General features: G+C 45.9%; 1 protein-coding gene across 1 annotated transcript in view; it reads left to right on the top strand.

Moving 5' to 3' along the window:
• The window catches only part of LOC130114340 (cytosolic carboxypeptidase 4), a 254,308-nt gene that overhangs the window by 217,597 nt on the left and 16,195 nt on the right, over positions 1 to 20,516 (top strand). Inside the window, exon 26 of the mRNA XM_056282197.1 lies at positions 3,764 to 3,918. Coding sequence (XP_056138172.1) covers positions 3,764 to 3,918 — 155 coding nt within the window. The remainder of the gene's footprint in view (positions 1 to 3,763; positions 3,919 to 20,516) is intronic.

Here is a 20,516-nt window from a genome sequence, read left to right as displayed (position 1 = left end):
AGGTAACTTTTTTTGCCTCAACTCATCATCTTTAAATTCATTTTGGTCGCACAGTATGATGGCTGTGGGAGATTGATGCTATCATCAGATCAGCTCCCTAGAGGCTTTGTTTTCACGATGCATTATGCCCGCCACCGGGCACAAAACCTCTCACGAAACTTAGAGATTGCTTTATGGCCCACAAATAAGTATAGTGATTATTGTACCTCATCTGTGAGCATAGCATCTCTTCTTCAGTGATAGCCTTTTGAACTACAGCTTAAAGATGTTGCCAAAATCCAAAAATATACAGTAACTTTAATACATTTTACAGTACTTTTTTGGCTCCGTTTTTCCTCCATTGAATTGAGGGTTGAAGAATAGAAGGTGTCATTCATTGTTTATTGTGACTACGTGTTTGTGTGCGAGTGTACAGAAATCTAATACACTGTGATTCAGGGGTGTACGGTTAAATTTGTCTTGTCCCCTGTATTCAGTTCAGTGTAGTGTTTTTCAGCAGTGTGAATCGCTTCTCCTCTTCTCCCTTCAGCAGCATCCCCCGATAAGTTTGCATTGCAAAAAATAGTTGCGGAGCAGCCAGTAATTACAAAGATATGTAGCATAGCTAATAAGGAGAAAAATACAACCATTTAATGCTGTAATTTATGAAACATTTACATTTGGTGATAAAGTTGGACCAGTTTTCCACTCTGTTGACTGCACTTTTGCGAGAGAGACAGACAGACAGACACGGAGAAAGAAAGAGATAATTCTTCCCCCTCATTTTCTCCCCAATTGTATCCAGCCAATTACCCCACTCTTCCAAGCCATCCCAGTCATTGCTCCACCCCCTCTGCTTATCCGGGGAGGGCTGCAGACTACCACATGCTTCCTCTAATACATGTGGAGTCGCCAGTCGCTTCGTTTCACCTGACAGTGAAGTTTTGCCAGGGGGACGTAGCGCATGGGAGGATCACGCTATTTCCCCCAGTTCCCCCAGTTCCCCCTCCCCCCTCGAACAGGCACCCTGACTGACCAGAGGAGGTGCTAGTGCAGTGACCAGGACACATACCCACATCCGGCTTTCCACCCGCAGACATGGCCAATTGTGTCTGTAGGGACGCCCAACCAAGCCAGAGGCAACACGGGGATTCGAACCGGTGATCCTCGTGTTGGTAGGCAATGGAATAGACCACTACACTACCCGGACGCCCCAGGAAGAGAATTTTTTAAATCTAAAACATTTAATAAAGAGCTCTTTATTAAACAGGAAAACGAAATGTAACAATGACACATCTTTTGACAATATCAACAAAGTCAGTCCTTTACCTTAACACATCCAAAAAAAGAGTTCTCCCTTCTTTTTCTCCCCAGTTGTACTTGGCCAATTACCCTACTCTTCACGTCCGGCTTCCCACCTGCAGACACGGCCAATTGTGTCTGTAGAGATGCCCGATTAAGCCGGAGATAACGCGGGGATTCGAACCGCTGACCCCCGTGTTGGTAGGCAACAGAATAGACAGCTAAACTACCTGGATGCCTTCCTTTTTTTTTCTTCTTTAATTGTAAAACAAGTTTAGTTTTAACAAAAAAGACTTTAACATGACATCTTTTTAACAATGTGTACAGTCACTTCTTCAAAATAACCTGTCCAATAAAGACTTAATTTAATTTTCCATCACAGAACTTATTCACATATCAATAGAGAGAGAAAGAGAGGGGGGGTAGCCTATGTGTGCTAGTATAATATAATGCACATTGGTTCTGATTTGTAGCTGACAGTGGGTCATGGGTGACCACTAGGATAGAGTAAATCACTGCAGCTTGCCTACTGGTAGCTAATAGATAGCCACAGTTTCCTGCTAAATGTGCCCCCTCATTCAGAAGAAATTCCCTTGAAAATATCTGCACCAGCTTTCAGTGGCTAAAGATTACATTTTGCATGAGTCGTCCCCTTTGCAGTTGTGTCATTGTACTTACTAGGAAAAATACAGCTCTTTTTTAGTGTGCTTGTACAGGAGCACTGTCTGGAACGTGGGTTGGCGTTAGGTGGCTCGCTATATCACAGCAACCGCCACCCTCCCCACCCTCCCCACCCAATCCCTCTCACATCCTGTTTATCCCCCCTCCCCCAAAAAAAAATATGGAGTGGCTAGAGTCAGGCTGAAAAGTTTGCGTCTCATTTCCTCTCACAATTCTTGGATGTATTTTTTTCCCCCTTGAAAACTCAGTATACCAAACTGTGTGATGCATGCTGACTGTCAGTTTAAACATGTACAACTGGGGAGGGAGATGGCTTAATTACATGTAATTTTTGGGTTTCTGGAATCAGAGTGCAGACGATGCGACGAGTGGAGAGGGAGGAGGAGGGAAGCGGTGAAGAGGTTTAAGAAAGAGGTAGGCGATAGGGGCGAGAAAATGTCAAGCGACAGGGGAAGGAGACGAGAGCGTGAGGGAGTAGGGTTAGGAGAGGAGAGGAGATGAGATGATGGGGGAGATGAAAGGAGTTCAGGGGAAGAGATAATTGGGGTAGAAACACAAGGGAAGGAAATGAAAGAAGAGGCAATAGAGGAAATAAGAGGAGGGGGTTAGAGAAGTTGAGGAAATCAAAGGAGAGGGGGCAGTTAAAAAAGTGGAAAGGAAAGGCTGTTGAGAGGGAAGAGAGAGAGACGGCAGCGAGAGGAGTGGCAACTGCAGTTGGATTGCGAGCATTAATCCCCGACCATTCACACACTGCATGGAGATTGATTTTGTTTTCCAGGCAAAGCAGTCGGGATTTCTATACATTCTGCACATGTGAAGCTTTTCTACAATCTAAATTATTGAACAGCTGTTCCTTACTTTCTCTCAAGCACGCACACACACACACACACACACACACACACACACACACACACACACACACCCTCTCATGGAAACATAATGGGTCGATACATTAAGGATCTCAAGGGAAATAGGTATTGCAATGGATACACCAAAAAGACACTCAACCAAACAGACACACACAAACACACACATGCATACACATAACACATACCACATACACACTGGTTCCCACAGCCGTGGGACAGGCACACACACAGGGCCCCGTTTGTACTTTTGCATGCAGGCCACGAAGCTCCTTCCAGCTTACAGTACCTGGAGAGGAGGAAGCAGGAGGAGAGTGAGAGGTGTAGGAGGAGAGAGGAGATGGGGAGATAAAGGGAGGATGCGCTGATAGACGAGGAGAACAGAGAGGGTGAGGTGATATCGGAAAGGGAGAGAAGCGAAAGAGACAATGAAAAAAGAAAAGTGTGAGGTGGCAGTTGATAGGAATTAAAGCGCGTATTAAACATCCATCACGCCCACATTAAAAAACAGCTGCTGCAACACCGTTCTCTGAGATTGGCAAGCGTGACCTGACTAATTAGTCTGGTCACACTTGCCAATCTCATTAGCATTCATCCATCACTATACAACAGCTCCACCTCAGCAAATTAATTGGCTGAGGGGTGGGGTGTAATTTTATTTGAGTCGACATCAAAGATACTGCAATCACTAAAATGATTCATACATTAATGCACAGTGAAATGAATGCATTCCCAATCAAGGTATATGCAAATGTTGCATTGATTGTGAGTTGATCTGAGTGAGAAAATGCTTTAGGTTTAATGTAAATTCATAGAGCAAATGCAAATGTACAATATGCAATGCCTTGCAGACCATCCTCGGTTCATTTCCTTTAGAAAAGGAAATAAATTAAATCAAACTTTGCATTGGTGTGTCTGTGTGCGTCTGTATCCAGGGCTTGCAAACAGGCACCAGGGAATTGGAGGAGATGGGAGTGAAGTTTTGCCACAGTTTGCTGTCCTTGAGACGAGACATAACGGCTCTCTACAGCAAGAAACTCATCAACCACATCGACCTGGACCACAATGTGCTGGACCACAACTCATACAAGTAACTAGTTGTGTGTGGTATTTGCGTGTCATGCATATGCAAGTTTGTTTCTCTCTTTCTTGTCTTATCTTCTTCTCATCTCATCTCAGTTTCTCTATAAGAATAGAGAGTCAAGTTGTTTGTTTTGTATAGCCCTAAATCACAGCTACAGTAAAGAACAGATACATACAGTCAGCAACAATGGATCAAACTGGAAAAATTCCACAGGGAGAAAAAAACTTCTCAGGAAAATAGGGGAAAAAAACCCAGGAAGACCATCAGAGCAGCAGCTTGAACGTCTGAAAGTTAAATTATATCTTTTTATCATTGAATTTAAACAGCTTTCTGTTCTGGTACGGTGTGTGGCTAATATGAGGCGAACTTGTATTTTGGGGTATAGGCTGTGGCAACAAGTTTCCCCAGGTAGGACAATAAAGACTCTATCTAATGATCAGTGATTCTAAGGACAAGGTTAATTTTAGCAATAAAAATGTATAGCTAATCAACAGCACCACTTCCAAATGTGATAAATATGATTAATGTCTTTTAACACTTCGCTCTCTCTAGTCAAGGCAGAGATGCAGCTTCAAACAGTTGACATGTGCGCACATGCACACACACCTACACGCATGCACTCGCCTTCTCATGGTACAGCTTTTTTACCACATTCTTTCCTCACCAAAGAACCAATAAAGAATGTCATCCAAAATCAGAACTACGCAAACAAACATTTTTATTGTACTGCATCAGATTTGTCCATGTCATTCTTTTTGCCATACTTAACAAACTCAGAAATGCTGAATACATCTAAATAAAAATAAAATAAACTTAAAAGCGATCAAAGGAAACTTATGGGTGGAAATATAAAAAATAAAAAGATAAAGAGTTGAAATAGTCACAACTTCACATTTAGTCCCTTCGTTCCTGATGATTAGGCCATAGGCTCTCATCACTTTTGATGTTTTCCCTCGCAATGCACCAAGGGAAAAATCTCGTTGCATGACGTATCCATCCCTGGCAGCCCTCTGCACCTATTGCCAGTCAACCAGCATTGCCTCCAGGAGGGAGGGTCATCGGTCATGTTGCCGGTGATCCTGTACCTTCCATCTCCAAGCGGAGAAGAATTCCTCAATTGGGTTCAGAAAAGGAGAGTATGCAGGGAAGAATTGCATCATCGTATGGGGCTGTGCTGCAAACCATTCATTCACAAGGTGAGAGTGGTGGAAGGAAACATTGTCCCAAATGGTGACATATGGAGTCATGCCAGGTCTCAACAGCCCTCTCTCTTTGGATGGAACCAGTCTTTCATTCAGTGGATGAAGAAATGTGATGAGGGTTTCTGTATTGTATGGGCTGATAGTTGGTATGTGGCAAAGAACACCATTATTGGAGATGGCAGCACACATGGTGAAATTTGCGCCCCCCCCCCCTTACCCGGCACTGTAACAGTGGCCCTCTGCCCAATGATGTTCCTTCCATGTCTCCTCATTTTAGAGAGGTTGAAGCCGGCTTCATCCACATAAATGAATATGTGATGTGCCCCTTCAGCCTGAAGCTCCATTGTTCTCTGAGAAAATGGCAAATTCATACAGCAAATTATTCCAGTTGCATGTAACTGTATGGTTTGACAAGGCATTACTATTGACAAATCCTTACCTGCATATACTAGACTCTTGCCTCCTTCACTATGTCAGAGTTTCTTTGGATTGGAACTCTGTACGGCTGCTTCATTCCGACATAGTTTCGTGTAAGGACTCAATCAATAGTAGCCAAACTCACATTGTTGATATTTCTAAATGCTTCCTGACGTGCCATTACTGCTGCCTGGATTTCACACAGTCTGATCACATTGTTTGCCACAACCATATCTACAATGGCAGTATCCTGTTCAGCCCTTAAGATCTTTCCTCTGCCACTGGTGTGTGGTAGTCTAGCGACTGTATAAAGCAAATGCGAAAAGCATGCCAGAATTGACATTACGGCAGTCACATAATGCACATAAGTTGTTAAGCTCAAGTGGGAGAGAGACAGAGGTGTTGATAGCCACACTGGGTTTAGATTTAGTCCATAATCACCTGTAGCCCCCTCCACATGTGCCATGAGTCACAGCCACTGTAGTCATTTTCCAGTTTGTCCCTATATTGTCTTTTAGTGACTTTGATGACTCTCCTTAAGTCATACCTGGATTTTTTTTGTAGCATTCCTTGTACCCCGACTTAAAAGCAGTGGTATGCTCCCTCAGCCTCAAACAAATGTCACTGTTAATCCCGGGCTTCTGGTTGAGGTAGGAGTGAATATGTCATACGGGGATACAGTTATCCACACAGAATCTAACATCGCCAGTGACCGATTCAGCATACTCATCCAAACTCAAGGCTGAATCCTTAAAAGATTGATCAGTTTGTTGATTCAAAACATCGCTGAAGTTTGAATTTGTGTTCTGTAATCCTGGACTGTAGTGTTCTCACAGCGGGCTTCGCACACTTCACTTTCTGCTTGTAGGCAGGAAGCAGGAGCACTGACAGGTGGTCAGATTTCCCGAAGTGAGGTCATGAGATAGACCTGTAAGCTGCCTTGACCATGGAGTAACAGTGGTCAAGAGTCTTATTGCCTCTGTTTGGGCAGGTGACATGTTGGTAAATTTGGGTAGCACAGATTTCAGGTTACAGTGGTTAAAGTCCCCTGCCACAATTGAAATGGCCTCAGGGTAAAAGCTCTGCTGCCTGCCTGCTAATGGCTCCATACAGTTTTTCCAGCGCCACTGTGGCAGTAGCTTGCAGCAGTATCTAGACAGCAGTTAACAACATGCAGGGGAATTATTTTAGGAGATAGAATGGTCTGCGCCTTATTGTTAGTTGTTCCAACACTGGCGAGTAGGATTGAGAGACTATTTCCATGTCAGTGCACCATGAATTGTTAACAAAGAAGCATACACCACCTCCCTTTACCTTGCAGTAGTCGTCACGGAATGGTCCATGTGGTGCACAGAAAAATTCCATTTGTATAGTCCTATCAGGTGTATTAGGGTCCAACTATGTAAAGCAGAACACACAACAGTCCTTCATGTCTCTTTGAGAGCTTATTCGGCAATGAAGTTCATCCAGCTTGTTGTCAAGGGACTTGATATTAGACAGCAGTATGCCAGGAATCGGGGGCTGGATAGGATGCCGTCGTAGCCTCACCAGGGTGCCGCCTCGTTTACCTCACCTCCAGCAGTGCTGTCTGTAGCCATTACTGCATGGTGGTACCTGTTTGTTGTAGGTAATCTATCTTGGCGAGTCCCATGGCTTCCAGCTGTTGGGAATGACTAATCTTATGTCCAGTAAAGTCTTGGGATCATAGGTAATTGTGCAAGAAGTGTTTTGTGCAACAAAAGTAACATACATATGTCTTGATGCATGCCCAATAATCCAGGTAAGGAAACTCCAGAAAGTCTAATCAGTTCATCTGGACAAATAGTTTATTGGGAGAAATATTTCATCACTCATATAAGTGACTTCTTCAGTCTCAACCGACTGCAGGTATCCCCATCCCCACACTATAATGTTTATAAGGGTGGGGATATATCTCAACTGCAGTCAGTTGGGACTGAAGAAGTCACTTATATAAGTGATGAAACATGTCTCGTTTTGTTTTCATTATTTCTCTGTTTCTGTGTTTTCTAAGACTATCTTGCCCAAACTAGGAGCAGAAGGTCATTTAGTAGAGGGTAGAAAATCATAACACACAATCAAATGGGGAAGCTAAGAATGCAGTAGGGCAAAGCAGAACAGCACAAAAATAAAGTATACAATTCAACAGAAGAGAGTGGAGCAGCAGCAAGGATACAGGGTTGCATATAACAGAAGGGATTTATCACTCAGCAAAGTACATGTGTTGGATCCAAGCACACGGCTATGCCCTCTGCTATCATAGTATAGTGAGGAGGAAGAAAGAAAACTTGGCAGTCATTTCAAGGCAGGGTTCTCTGGAGTGGAAAAGAGCCACAGGGATTTCAGAGAAAATCCAAACATGAATCCATGGATATCTTGAAACTGTTGCTGTAAGTAGTGCAAAGTGTGAAAGAGCTTTTTCAGAACTGAATTATGTTGTCACACCATTGCACACACAATTTAGAAATACATCATCTCAAATTGGTTGGAACACAACAAAATATGTGAAAAAGTGAATACTTACCAGAGGGTCTGCTGACCACTTAGCCAATTGACAATGATGTCCCTACTTAAAAGGGTTCAACATAACATATTTGAGACCTGAGTAAATAGGACTGTATAGACTATACAGCCGGCTGTATTTCTTCGTAAGTTGTATAGAGAAACGTTTTTTATTAATGCGGCAGATTGAAATAATTGTTGTCTAGAATTATATTTGAGTACAACATGATATATACCATTTATGAAAAAGTATCAAACAGCACTTTTGGCAATGCTGCTACACTCATGCATGCATCATTACTAACCCTACTAAATTAGCCCCCACACACACAAACCCAACAGCTACGAATGTGGATGTGCAAGCGAATCAGGATTATACACTGTGACTTTGGTCCCACGGCACACCAGTGTGTGCTGTGGGATTTTGTGAAACCATGCGTTATTATTGCAATATACAACTAAAAAGTTATTCATGAATCTTTAATTTTCTGTCAGTATTTTGTACACATTCATTTCCCAATATAGAGACAAATTATCCACCTAAAAAATAATTTATTTAAAAACCTGATGTGGGAATTATTAGAGCATGACACATCAAAGGCCCTGATTGACAGCCAGTGTGAAGGAGGATAACAACATGAGGAATCCATGAGGGGTAAAATGGATCGCTTTCTTGTGTGGAGCAGACCACCACTAACAACCAGTGCAGACAACGCACCACCTACAGAAAAGAGGAAAAACACTTGTTTGTAGACAGTATCACGAAAGCTTCATGTGTTATGTCTTCAGCTGGACCGGGGATGTGAACATTCCTAAGCCTGAGTGCGTCATCTCTTGGGAGAAGCTGACTAATGCTACCATGGTGCCAAGCAAGCTGAAGAGGCACTTGGAAACCAAACATCCCTTCCACATTGAGAGAGGCTTGGCGTACTTCAAATGAGCATGGGATCTGAACCAGAAGCAGCAAGACCATTTGATGGCTTGTGTGAAAGTGTCTGATAAGGCAATGGAGGCAAGTTATATATGCAAGCAGAGCTTATTGCAAAGCAGAAGAAACGTCACACAATAGCGGAGACACTCATTCTCCCTGCTTGCAAAAAAATTGCCGTGTCATGCTAGGTCCAGATGCCGCAAATGCGGTATCAAAAGTGCCTTCGTCTGACAATACAATCAAAAGAAGAATTGACGACATATCAGATGACATTGAACAACAATTGACCGAGAAACTGCAGATGAGCAGCAAATTTTCTCTACAGATAGACAAATCCACTGACATATAAGTGGGGCTGCCCAACTTCTGGCAAAAGTCAGGTATGTTGATGATGACTCTATTAAAGAGACTTTTCTCTTCTGCAAAGAAACAGAAAGCCATACAGCGGGAGGAGAAATATTCAGGGTAACTGATACCTATTTAATAGAGAAAAGTCTGACCTGGGATATGTGTGTCAGTCTTTGCACAGATGGTGCAGCATGCATGACTGGGAGAGTGAGAGGATGTATTGCCAAAGTGAAAGCACAAAACCCAAATATTGTGACACTGTATTTTGCATCGAGAGGCATTAGTTGCCAAAACCATGCCCCAGAGTTGGCTGAGGTGCTGGATCAGGCTATACAGATGGTGAATTACATCAAATCAAGGCCCCTGAAGTCTTGTCTCTTCTCCTGTCACGGGGCCCTGTCCTGTCTTTATGAGCTTCAAGAAGAGTTTTTGGAGTTTTCCAGTGAACACACTGTCCCACATAAGGACAAGCTTGCAGATGAGAGGTGGTGCACCAAGCTTGCTTACCTTGCAGACATATTTGGGCATCTTAATGAGTTAAACGCCAAGCTTCAGGGGGGGAATGAAAACATTCCATCATCCACAGACAAGATTCGGGGGTTTATGGGCAAGCTTACCCTGTGGTACGAGGCTTTGGAGCAGGGCTCCATTGACATGTTCCCACTGGCATCAGCTGCGACACAGGGAGTGCGCTGTATTTGCCAAACACCTTCAGACATTAAAAGAGAGGTTTGAGCACTATTTTCCACATGTGGCCGACATCGACTATGACAGGATTCAAGACCCATTCAGTCAGGAATCCTCAACAGAAAAGCTCGTTTTGAGAGAGAGAGAGAGAGAGAGAGAGAGAGAGAGAGAGAGAGAGAGAGAGAGAGAGAGAGAGAGAGAGAGAGAGAGAGAGAGAGAGAGAGAGAGAGAGAGAGAGAAGATTGCGCAGAGCTCTGTATGAGCCACACATTGAAGCTCAAATTTAGTGAGCTCCCCCTGGATCAGTTTTGGTTGCCTTCTGTATCAGAGTACCCAACCATCTCCAGCCACGCTATTGAACAACTTCTCCTTTTCCCCACTGTCTACCTGTGTGAGCTGGCATTCTCTGCTCTGGTTCACATGAAGAGCAACAGGAGGTCACAGCTCTCTTTTGAACAAGACTTGCGAGGGGCCCTCTCTTCAACACCACCAAGGATTAAAAAGATCTGCGAGCACCGACAGGCACATGTGTCTCACTAGTTTGGAAGTAGGCAAAAAAATATTTACGATAGCAGATGTTTTAATGCTGCAAGTTTAAGTTACATTTATAATTTCTGACTAAAAGTTTTCTGTTCAACTCGATGTCAAGTGCGTTGACACTATGGTTGTATTCACGTTTTGCATGCGAGTTAGTTTTCATTCTCAGTGCGTCTCTTTTTTCTTTACAATTTTAGACTACAGTTCTGTTTTCAAATCAATGCATACACTGTTGATATGAGTTTACTGGTTACTGCGAATTAGTTTCCGTTCTCAGTGCATCTCGCCTAGCTTGGTCTGTAAAGAGTAACTGCATCTTGCTTGACCAGGGATGCTGCTGTCTTTGGCTAGCTCTCTACTCCTTTCTCTCTCTCTCTCTCTCTCTCTCTCTCTCTCTCTCTCTCTCTCTCTCTCTCTCTCTCTCTCACACACACATACACACACACACTTACTTTTGTCTCTCCCTCTTTTCAGTTTTGATTTTGTGACCTGTCTGGTTTAAATGGTTGTGTTGCTGCTCTTTTTGATGAAATTTACAAAGTTTAAAATGAATTCTTGAATTATTTTGTTAATAAGTATTTCATGAGTAATGTGGTTGATTGTCAAATTTTATTTGGCATTAGTAAATAAAAAATAAACGTTTACAGAGTGATAAGCGTGATAATGGGTTATAGAGGCTATTTTGCACGGATATGAGTACAGGTATGCCTTGAGATTGTGGCTTGTCCTTTGGTGTGCCTTGGGCAGAGAAAGTCTGAAAACCACTGCTGTAGGCTATACGCTACAAAGACCATGTAAGCAGGGGTCTGAATCTTTAATTCAGTCTTGGAACCATCACACTCTTTGAATGTAGGAAGAAAAATTTGTCAAATTTCATCAGTTTGAGCAATAAAGTACAATCTTATCTTGTCTTAGTGGATGACACACAGAATATTGTTTGATGGTGTCGTGTCAGTTAGCTACTCCACGCTTTAAGAGTCTAGTCTAGTTGAACTTTCAGTAGATAGGTCCCTTACTGTGCTTCACACTCTCTGTGGTTGTTTTCTACTGCCTAACAAACATATCACTTCTTTTACCTACTCCTGGGCTGTACTGCTTTGTTGGGTTGTTTCCCTGCTCCTAAGCTAATGATGTCATCACAGCTGAGTGGTCACTGCTGATATGGTCACAGCCGATTGGTCACCCCAAACAACAAAGCTAATACAATCTGAAATACAAACACTCAGTTGGCTACTATGTCTGGCAGAGTTGTTTTGCATGGGTTTTTTTTGTTTTGTTTTTTTTTGGGGGGGGGGGTGCGCGATCATTATTTTCATCTTGCTCCCTCTGTTAGAAGAGAGAGATGTTGACTGAAAGGGAGTTAGTCAGAGACAAAGGGGCACCACGGGTTGAGAAGTATGCTTACTGACAAGCCATTATACAATAGGCAGGGCAGGTTCAGTCTGGAAACCCTTGTTGACTGCTGAACTAGATGGGCTCAGCCACATAATTAACCATGATTTAGCTATGCACCATTCACAATCAGCCCTCCTTAAGGGTGGGCTATTCAACTGGAGGAAAACAGCTGGTGCTGCTTACATATGCTTATGCTGCTGTTAGGCTTGCTAAGTATCTGCTCACCCATCTCCACCCCACCTGCCGTATGTTTAGCCTCCTATGTATTGTGTGGTCGATCTGTGCTCCTTGTTATTGATAGATGTAACTATACTCCAGGTAAAGTCTGTACCACAAGCAGATCTATTCATTGCCAAAACTAAAAGTCATACTGACATCTAATACAAGGAAATATAAACGTTTTATATACGGGAGTTGTTCTGACCGACCTGAAAGTGTGAGATGCTACCATCTAACCAGCAGATAGTTTTCCATTCACATCTCACGGAGCTGATATTTCGCTTTTATCCAAAGCCACTTTTATCCAAAGAGAATGAGGCATTTGTTGCCATTTGTATATTTGTGTTTCCCACGACACTCCGGATGAGCCATAGGCAACCCCAGGGTTTGACTTAACCTCAGCATTTGCAACACTAGTGTATTAGTCCACTGTACCACCCAAGCACCTGATAGAGGTAGATATGCTGTTGAGGGCAGGCAAAAGGCAGATGATACATAAACATTACATGGGGGTCAGTAGCTGGAAAGAGAGACCTGTGGGGATAAAAGATGAGCAGAGCAGGAAGACAGATCAACAGAGAGACAGATGGACGCAGACTGAGCCTGTGCATGTGAATTCATTTTTCTTTTAGACTTCATCATTTTCCGTTTTTCCTTTAGACGCCATCACTGTTCAACATCATCAGATAACTTTGGGTTCGCGAAGCGAACCCTAGTTATATGAACAACGACAAAATGGCTGAGAGGGTTATTGCATTGTGACATCATCCACAATAGCTCGCTGGAAAAAAGAAAAACGATGGAGGTGCATTCCCCGTGCCAATCCCGGACAATATGACCCCCTGTGGTCATATGTCCTCCCACCGACCCCGTATTGGCACGCCCACCGGAAGCGCTATTCCTCTTTGTAAGTCAAACCATCTCCAACTAAATGAGCACCACACCTATGGCCCGGGTAGGAGGAGAACGGCTCTATTCTCAGCCATTTTGTCGTTGTTCATATAACTAGGGTTCGCTTCGCGAACCCAAAGTTACATTTCACGTACTCCAAAATGGCTGAGAGGGTTATTGCATTGAACAACGACAGGATTCGTGCCTCCGTTCCCTAGCCGTCCAATGAACCCTTCAAACCCCTGGTGGGAAGGGGTACGCGTTCTGATGAGAGCATCCTAAGAGGCCTGCTCCAGAACAGCGTCGGCAACCGACCGCACCTTAACGTGCCGGTAATAATGCCGTAAGAAAGTGGTCTCACCACTCCAAACCGCCGCCTGGCGGATGACCTCCGAGTCGATACCTGACAACACAGCTATCAACATAGCAGTCCCTCGGGTAGAATGCGCCTTCAGCTTAGGAGCTGTTTTACCCGCTTTGATATACGCCTCCGTAATACCATCCACCAGCCAGTGTGCTAGCCTCTGGGTGGAAAGGGCATAACCTGGTTTGCTCACTCTGTAGGTCAACAGCAGCCTGTCAGACCTACGAATATCTGCTGTGCGCCGCATGTAAATGCGTAAAGCCCGTACAGGACACGAGAGGTGCAAGCGTTTCTCATCCCTAGTCACCAGTGACGGATGAAACGCGTGTATCACCACCGGGGCCCTACTCGTCAGGACAGACACAGTTTTGGGCACGAAGCTGGGGTCTGTAAAGAGCGTGACCATCAGATCACCAGAAAACACCATCCCCTTGATGGTGAGTGCAGTGAGCTCACAACCCCTCGCTGCGGTGGTAAGTGCCAAGAGCACAGCCAGCTTAGCCGAGACATAACGCATGTCTGCCGTAGACATGGGTTCAAAGGGATCTTTCTCTAGTGCGCGCAGAACAAAGGAAGCATCCCAAGTTTCAGCTCTCGTAAGCTCCTTAGCTGAGAGCTTCTTAGCACCCAACAGGTACTGCGTCATGAGCGGGTGCGTGAAAACCGTGCTACCCTCGATCTTCCCCCCGGAAGAACGTGAGAGCCGATACACAGACTTTGACCGAGGAGAAAGACCATAGTCTATCACTCCTACAGACCTCCACAAAAGTCAGTATAGGGCCAATCCCTACTGACAAAGGGTCCATGTCGCGTTCAGCGCAAAATTGGTCAAATCGATTCCAGTACCCCTGGTGCCTGGAATACATGGAGTCTTTACGCGCCGCTAAGATGACACGAATCACTTGCGCACTAAGTCCCATAGCTAAGAGCCTTGCTTTGTAAGCATCCACGCCGCTAATCGGGAGCCTCCTATCCAGGGGCCCTCCCGTAGCAGCCCTCCTGCTTGCGTGAGCGCGTCCGCCCACTCCGGGACGTCGAACCGCTCGCCTACTATCCAGGGCACTATTCGCGGAAACCACGGGGTGCTCGGTTCGTACGGGGCCACGAGAACTAACCGACCCCCTGTGCGCTCGAACTTGACCACCAGGTCTAGGAGGCATCTGCGCAGGGGGAATGCGTAAAGCATCTCCTCGGGCCATGGATCTAGTCCAAGCGCGTTGACCCCCAACGGCGCTAGGTCGGACGGGAGCATCGAGTACCAACGAGGGCACTTGTAATTGAGTTTCGATGCGAACAGATCCACTTGAGCTACCCCGAACCTCTCCCAGATCATAGCCACTATGGCTGGGTTGAGGCTCCAATTGTCCGCATGCGGGCCGCCTCTCGAGAGGATGTCCGCTGCTTCGTTGTCCTTCCCAGGAACATGAAGCGCCCTGATTGATAGCGCGTTGCTGTTGACCCAAATCCAAATTTGCATGGCCAACTCTCTGCAATGCTTGGACTTCATACCGCCTTGGCGGTTGATGTAGGCCTTGGCCGTCATGCTGTCTGTGATTATCAGTATGTGACGGCCTACGAGATCCTGAGCGAAATGCTGGATAGCCAGCCAAATCGTCTCCGTCTCGCGCGCATTGATGTGGACCTTCTCCCCAGACGGCCACACTCCTCGCGCTGTTTTGTAGCCAAGGATGGCCCCCCAACCCGAGAGGGACGCATCCGTATAAATCGTTACCTCGGGTCCCCTGGGGCCCATAGGGACCCCAGACATGTCCACGCAGGCTCTGTTCCAGTGGTCTAGGTCCTGCGCTACCACGCGCGGGACCAGGATAAGATGGTTGTTGTAACGGCATTTGTTGCCATATTTCAAGAAGTGAACTGCGAACCACAATTGCAGTCTCCTCATGAACAACGGACCTAAAGGAACAACTTGGTGAGCCGATGCCAGAAGGCCCAGCAGCCTCCTGATCATCCGATAAGTGACATATGTCCCCGGGACGAAATTTGCTAACGTGGTCCTGGTGGAATGCCATCTCTCTTGCGTAAGGGTTGCGCGCATGGATACCGTATCCAAACTCAGACCCAGATACGTTGCCTGGCACGAAGGCCATGGCGCGCTCTTCTTTATGTTGATAGTGAAACCCATGTACTCCATGAATTCCATCAACTCCTGAGTATGGAGTATTGCTTGTTCCGGCGACCGGGCCAACACCAACAGGTCGTCTAGGAACCATGCCAAGCGCATACCTTTGCGCATCAACACTCTGAGCGCTGCTTTCACACACCTTGTGAATGTCAGAGGAGAGAGGCGATATCCGAACGGGAGGCATGTGTACTGGTAACACTGACCCCGGTAACAGAACCGAAGATACTTTCTGTGTCTTTCCGCAATCGGACAATGATAGAAAGCATCTTTTAGGTCGACCGAAGTTAGCCAATCGGACTGTGTCGCCATTGACAGCAGAACCTTTGTGCGTAGCATTTTGAAACTGACCTTCTCTACATACTTGTTGAAGGGTTTCAAATCTAGGATTGGGCGCATGCCCCCATCCTTCTTCGGGACCAGAAAGTAACGGCTGTAAAACCCGTCTTCTCTTTCTGGGGGGGAAGCACCGTGATTGCCCCTTTCGAGAGTAACTCTGTGAGTTCGTTGTCTAGGATTTGTGCTTCGGCCACCGACCCCGGTTCCGTATGCACTATTCCCAAGTACGGGGGTACAATACCGTTCTCGAAAAGGATTTGGTGTCCGTGGGCTATCTGATCCAAAACAGAAGCCGACGGGACCAATTCCTTCCACCTGTGTAACATGCGTGACAGAGGTCTCGTTGCCTCCTGTACCTTGCTGTTCAGGTAGCGCGCGTAAGTTGCGCGTAAAGGGTCTGGGGAAGCCCCGCCCGCCATGCCCTGCATCCATGGGGGGGCTTCGTCCTTGTAAAGGAGACCCAGATGGGGGAATTGGCGTTTTGAACCTTTCCAAATTACCATGTGACCCATCAGAGAGACTAAACATTGTCGCATCATAGTCCCCTCCCAGGGGCTCATTTGCGCTCATGTCATTATTATCCAATATTTCCAGCAGGGATGTTATTACATTGTTATCATCATCTTTACCTAAAGATTCAGACAGACAATCAGACTTGCGTTTCAAACCTTTTAAAACGCAATCACCATCATCACCAACATAAAAACTTTTATTCACATTCACAACCTTTGGAATAGAACAAGTAGACTGTGCATCAGAAACCAAAATAAAAGGCGCAGTGTTTAGCCCTGCGCACGCTGTGTCCCCTGAACAAGCGTCTATATCGCCGGAGACGGCTCTGGAATCAGTCTGTTGGTGTGGGTCGTAACATCCTGACGAAACACGTCACTTGGCAGCTCCCTTCTTGGAAGTGTCTGTGCTGTCCGGCTTGGCCGCCTTGGCCGCTGGATCTGTGGAAGACTGGGAGTTTGGACATGAGCCCTGTCCACGCCCGCGCCCCACTTTACCACCTCTTTTTGGATAAGTCTCTCTCCATTTCTGCTTGCGCGCAGGCTTGTCCCCCTGCCCTTTGCCCACCGCGGGCTTAGGGGTAGGCGGGTTCTTCATCATCGGGAGAAGCTCCTTGTGCAAGGTTTCGCGCTCGGCCTGGGCGGCCTTGTATTTGCTGATAATGTCCGTGGTCGTTCCTAGCAGGCCCTGGTTCCCTGCACAGGAGTGGGCCATCCACTCCTTGCAGAATTCCTCTTTTACCCCGGCTGTCTCTAGCCAGAGACGTCTGCGCGAAAGGGTGGAGGCAGCTGCGCTAGAACCGCACTCTAGAGCGATGGAATACAGCAGCGATCCCAGGGAGTCAGCTATGCGTTCCATTTCCAAGATGTACTCACAACCTGCTTCGCTGGCCACTTCGTCACCGAACTCGGCCCCGTAGATACCTGCTGTAACGATGGCGGCTTTGCTTTGCTCGACGTTTGATAGGCTGCAGAGCTTGCGCATGTACGCCGTTATCATCCCAGCCGTTGAGACGAGTCCAGCTGCGCGTGTACTGGCGTGCCATGCATCACACGCGTAACGATCCACCTGTTGGCCCCACTGCGAAGGGTGTTTGGGAGTATCGCGAGACCCCACCTTGGTGTTAGGGTTGAACGATAAAACGTCCCTCTCTGGTTGCGGAATTTTCCAGTCTTTGTAGTTGAGGTTCCTAACCTCGACTGCTAAGACGTCAACCCCCTTCTGACAGAACTTTGAGGACGATTTAAGTAGCGGATGCGCCTCCGCCCGCTTAAACGCTCGTTCGATATGAGGATAAGGTGGTAGAGTGGAGTCCCTGACCCTCTCTGCCATTCGTGGAAAATCGGCTACCACCGGATTTTGAGGATTGCCCGGCTCGGTAACGATGTCGGCAGACTTGACCGCTCGCGCGAACAGATCGCGGAAACTGGCGAGGAATGTTTCGGACCCACGTTGCATGGCGTCGCCATCTTTGTTTGGTTGAGACGAACTTGGCTGGTCGTCTTCCACGCCCTGATCGTCTACTTCCTCAGGCAGTGAATCCTTGGGTTCCGCACCCGCCGAATAACATGCCACGGATTCACCAGGGAGAGATAGGATCTCATTGATCCAGTCCTCTCTAACTATCCCGGATGGTGGGATAGCCTCTGGCTCCAGAGGGATGCTAATGCTAGCCGCCGTCCCGTGACTGTAGCTAGGAAGCATCGGAGGGATGTTGCTAGCCTCCGCCCCATGGCTATAGCTAGCCGCCTCGTTAGCAGGTGCGAAGAGTTCTGCAAGTCCCCATCTTTGACGGTACAGGGCAGCCCACCTTTGGCGCCCCGATCCTCTGATGGTTTTACAGAAATTGCAGTCGATCTCATTACGGTCTACATCCCTCAAGTAGCCCGTGTAGTGAACATGCGGGATATGGGAGACACAGTCCGGATGGGGGTCCCATTGGAGCGTCGCCGGTTTAACACACCCGCACAAAGCGTAGAATCCGGCCACATCGACCGGATTAACGAACATCTTGGCGATAAAATGTAAGCTAACTATAAGTTAGTATCTAATATACCAGTATATCACTAGATTACTTGCGTATTTGCAGTTTTCCTCTTAGTCCCAGCGAGAGAAACAGCCATCGACCGATCTCATTTAGTTGGAGATGGAAAGAGGAATAGCGCTTCCGGTGGGCGTGCCAATACGGGGTCGGTGGGAGGACATATGACCACAGGGGGTCATATTGTCCGGGATTGGCACGGGGAATGCACCTCCATCGTTTTTCTTTTTTCCAGCGAGCTATTGTGGATGATGTCACAATGCAATAACCCTCTCAGCCATTTTGGAGTACGTGAAATGTAACCATTACTTAGAAATAAAGACTGCTGTGGTAAGACCTTTAAATCTCTAAAAAACACTTAAATTGCAATTGACTTTCAAGGAGAATAACATTCAATATGGGCATGATGCAGAACTTAAGAGCTACACGGTGGTGTGTACATTGGTTTCGAGTTAAGTGAGGAACATCATCTACAAATTGGCTTAAGTGAGAGTCCAAATATGTGTATCACTGAGGATGCGCATGGAAGTCTTCACCCTCCCCAAACACTTTTTCCCCCCTTTTTCTCCCCAATTGTACTTGGCCAATTACCCTATTTTCTGAGCCGTCCTGGTCGCTGCTCCACCCCCTCTGCTGATCCAGGGAGGGCTGCAGACTACCACATACGTACGTCCTCCGATACATGTGGAGTCACCAGCTGTTTCTTTTCACCTGACAGTGAGGAGTTTCACCAGGGGAACGTAGTGCATGGGAGGATCACGCTATTCCCCCCCAGTCCCCCCCCCGAACGGGCACCCCGACTGACCAGAGGAGGCGCTAGTGCAGCAACCAAGACACATACCCACATCCGGCTTCCCACCGGCAGACACGGCCGATTGTGTCTGTAGCAATGCACAACTAAGCCAGAGGTAACACGGAGATTCGAACCGGCGAGCCCCGTGTTGGTAGGCAATGGAATACACGCCCCATACTATATGATTTACATCACTCCGTGGCAGTCTGTTGGACAGAAATAAGTTATAATATCACTTGTGGTACGTTTTTATGGTTTAAGGTACAGTAACTTCTGAATATTATGTTTGAGAAACCACCAGCGCTTTGTGATAAAACTTGGTCTTTCCCATCTTATGAACTGAGAAATAAAGTCTAGCCTTCTTTCTAACATCAAAACTTTTCAAATCTATAGCTCAGTCTATAAACTAAGGAAAAAATACATTAGAAAAAGTGACAGTATGAGAAGAGTGTCGCAAGAATGTCACATTAAAAAAATAAAAATTAAAGATCAGCCAAAAAAAAAGGGGGGGGCCCAACTCCATGGAACAGTTTAATGTGAGGAAATCTCAGTGTGCACCCCTCAATCCACAAACCACTCCTTTAAGATACAAAGAGGCAGTTAATTAGAAGTCGCATGGGTCCCCACAACTTTAATAGAAAATCAAGTGCATTGTTTCCTACTGCTGCTTAATTATTTTTTACTTTTTTTTGCGTTGTTCCCATGTCTCTGAGCTAATGATGTCGATGTGGCTGATTAGTTCCTGCTGACATTCTCTGACAGCAAAGTTAATAGCTTCTGAAGTTTAAACACGGGGTTGGTTTCCATATCAAGACCTGGACGGCGGAAGAGGAGAGGGTGGGAAAGAGAGATTGACAATTTCCATGTTTACACATTGCTTGTCTGTATTGAAAACTCATAGATGGATACATAGATAGAAAAACGGAGAGATTAACTGATATATATTTTAACAGAATGTAATATTTTAAGGATTTTGCGAAAAAAAACTCCATATTTTCAACTTCAGGCCAGTATATTTCAGACCCTTGGGGAATGTGAAATAAAACATGTAAATCCCCTTGAAGCCAAAGAGCAGACAACTTGGTCCAAAATCTCAAGCTCTGGTCCTGATTCTTCGGATGAGTGGAAGACTAAGAGGTAAAAAAAGGGAAAATGATGATGACAGGGAAAAGGAGAGATAGATGATAAGATAAGAAGAAAATGATGGAAAAGGGAAAAAGAGAACTTAAGAGTGAAGGACAAATAAGGCAGAAACAGGTGAAGTATAAGT

The sequence above is a fragment of the Lampris incognitus genome, chromosome 6 (assembly GCF_029633865.1).
Source record: "Lampris incognitus isolate fLamInc1 chromosome 6, fLamInc1.hap2, whole genome shotgun sequence".
Lineage (NCBI taxonomy): Eukaryota > Metazoa > Chordata > Actinopteri > Lampriformes > Lampridae > Lampris > Lampris incognitus.
The sequence above is the reverse complement of the archived record's forward strand: the minus strand, read 5'-3'. Positions and strand labels throughout refer to the sequence as shown.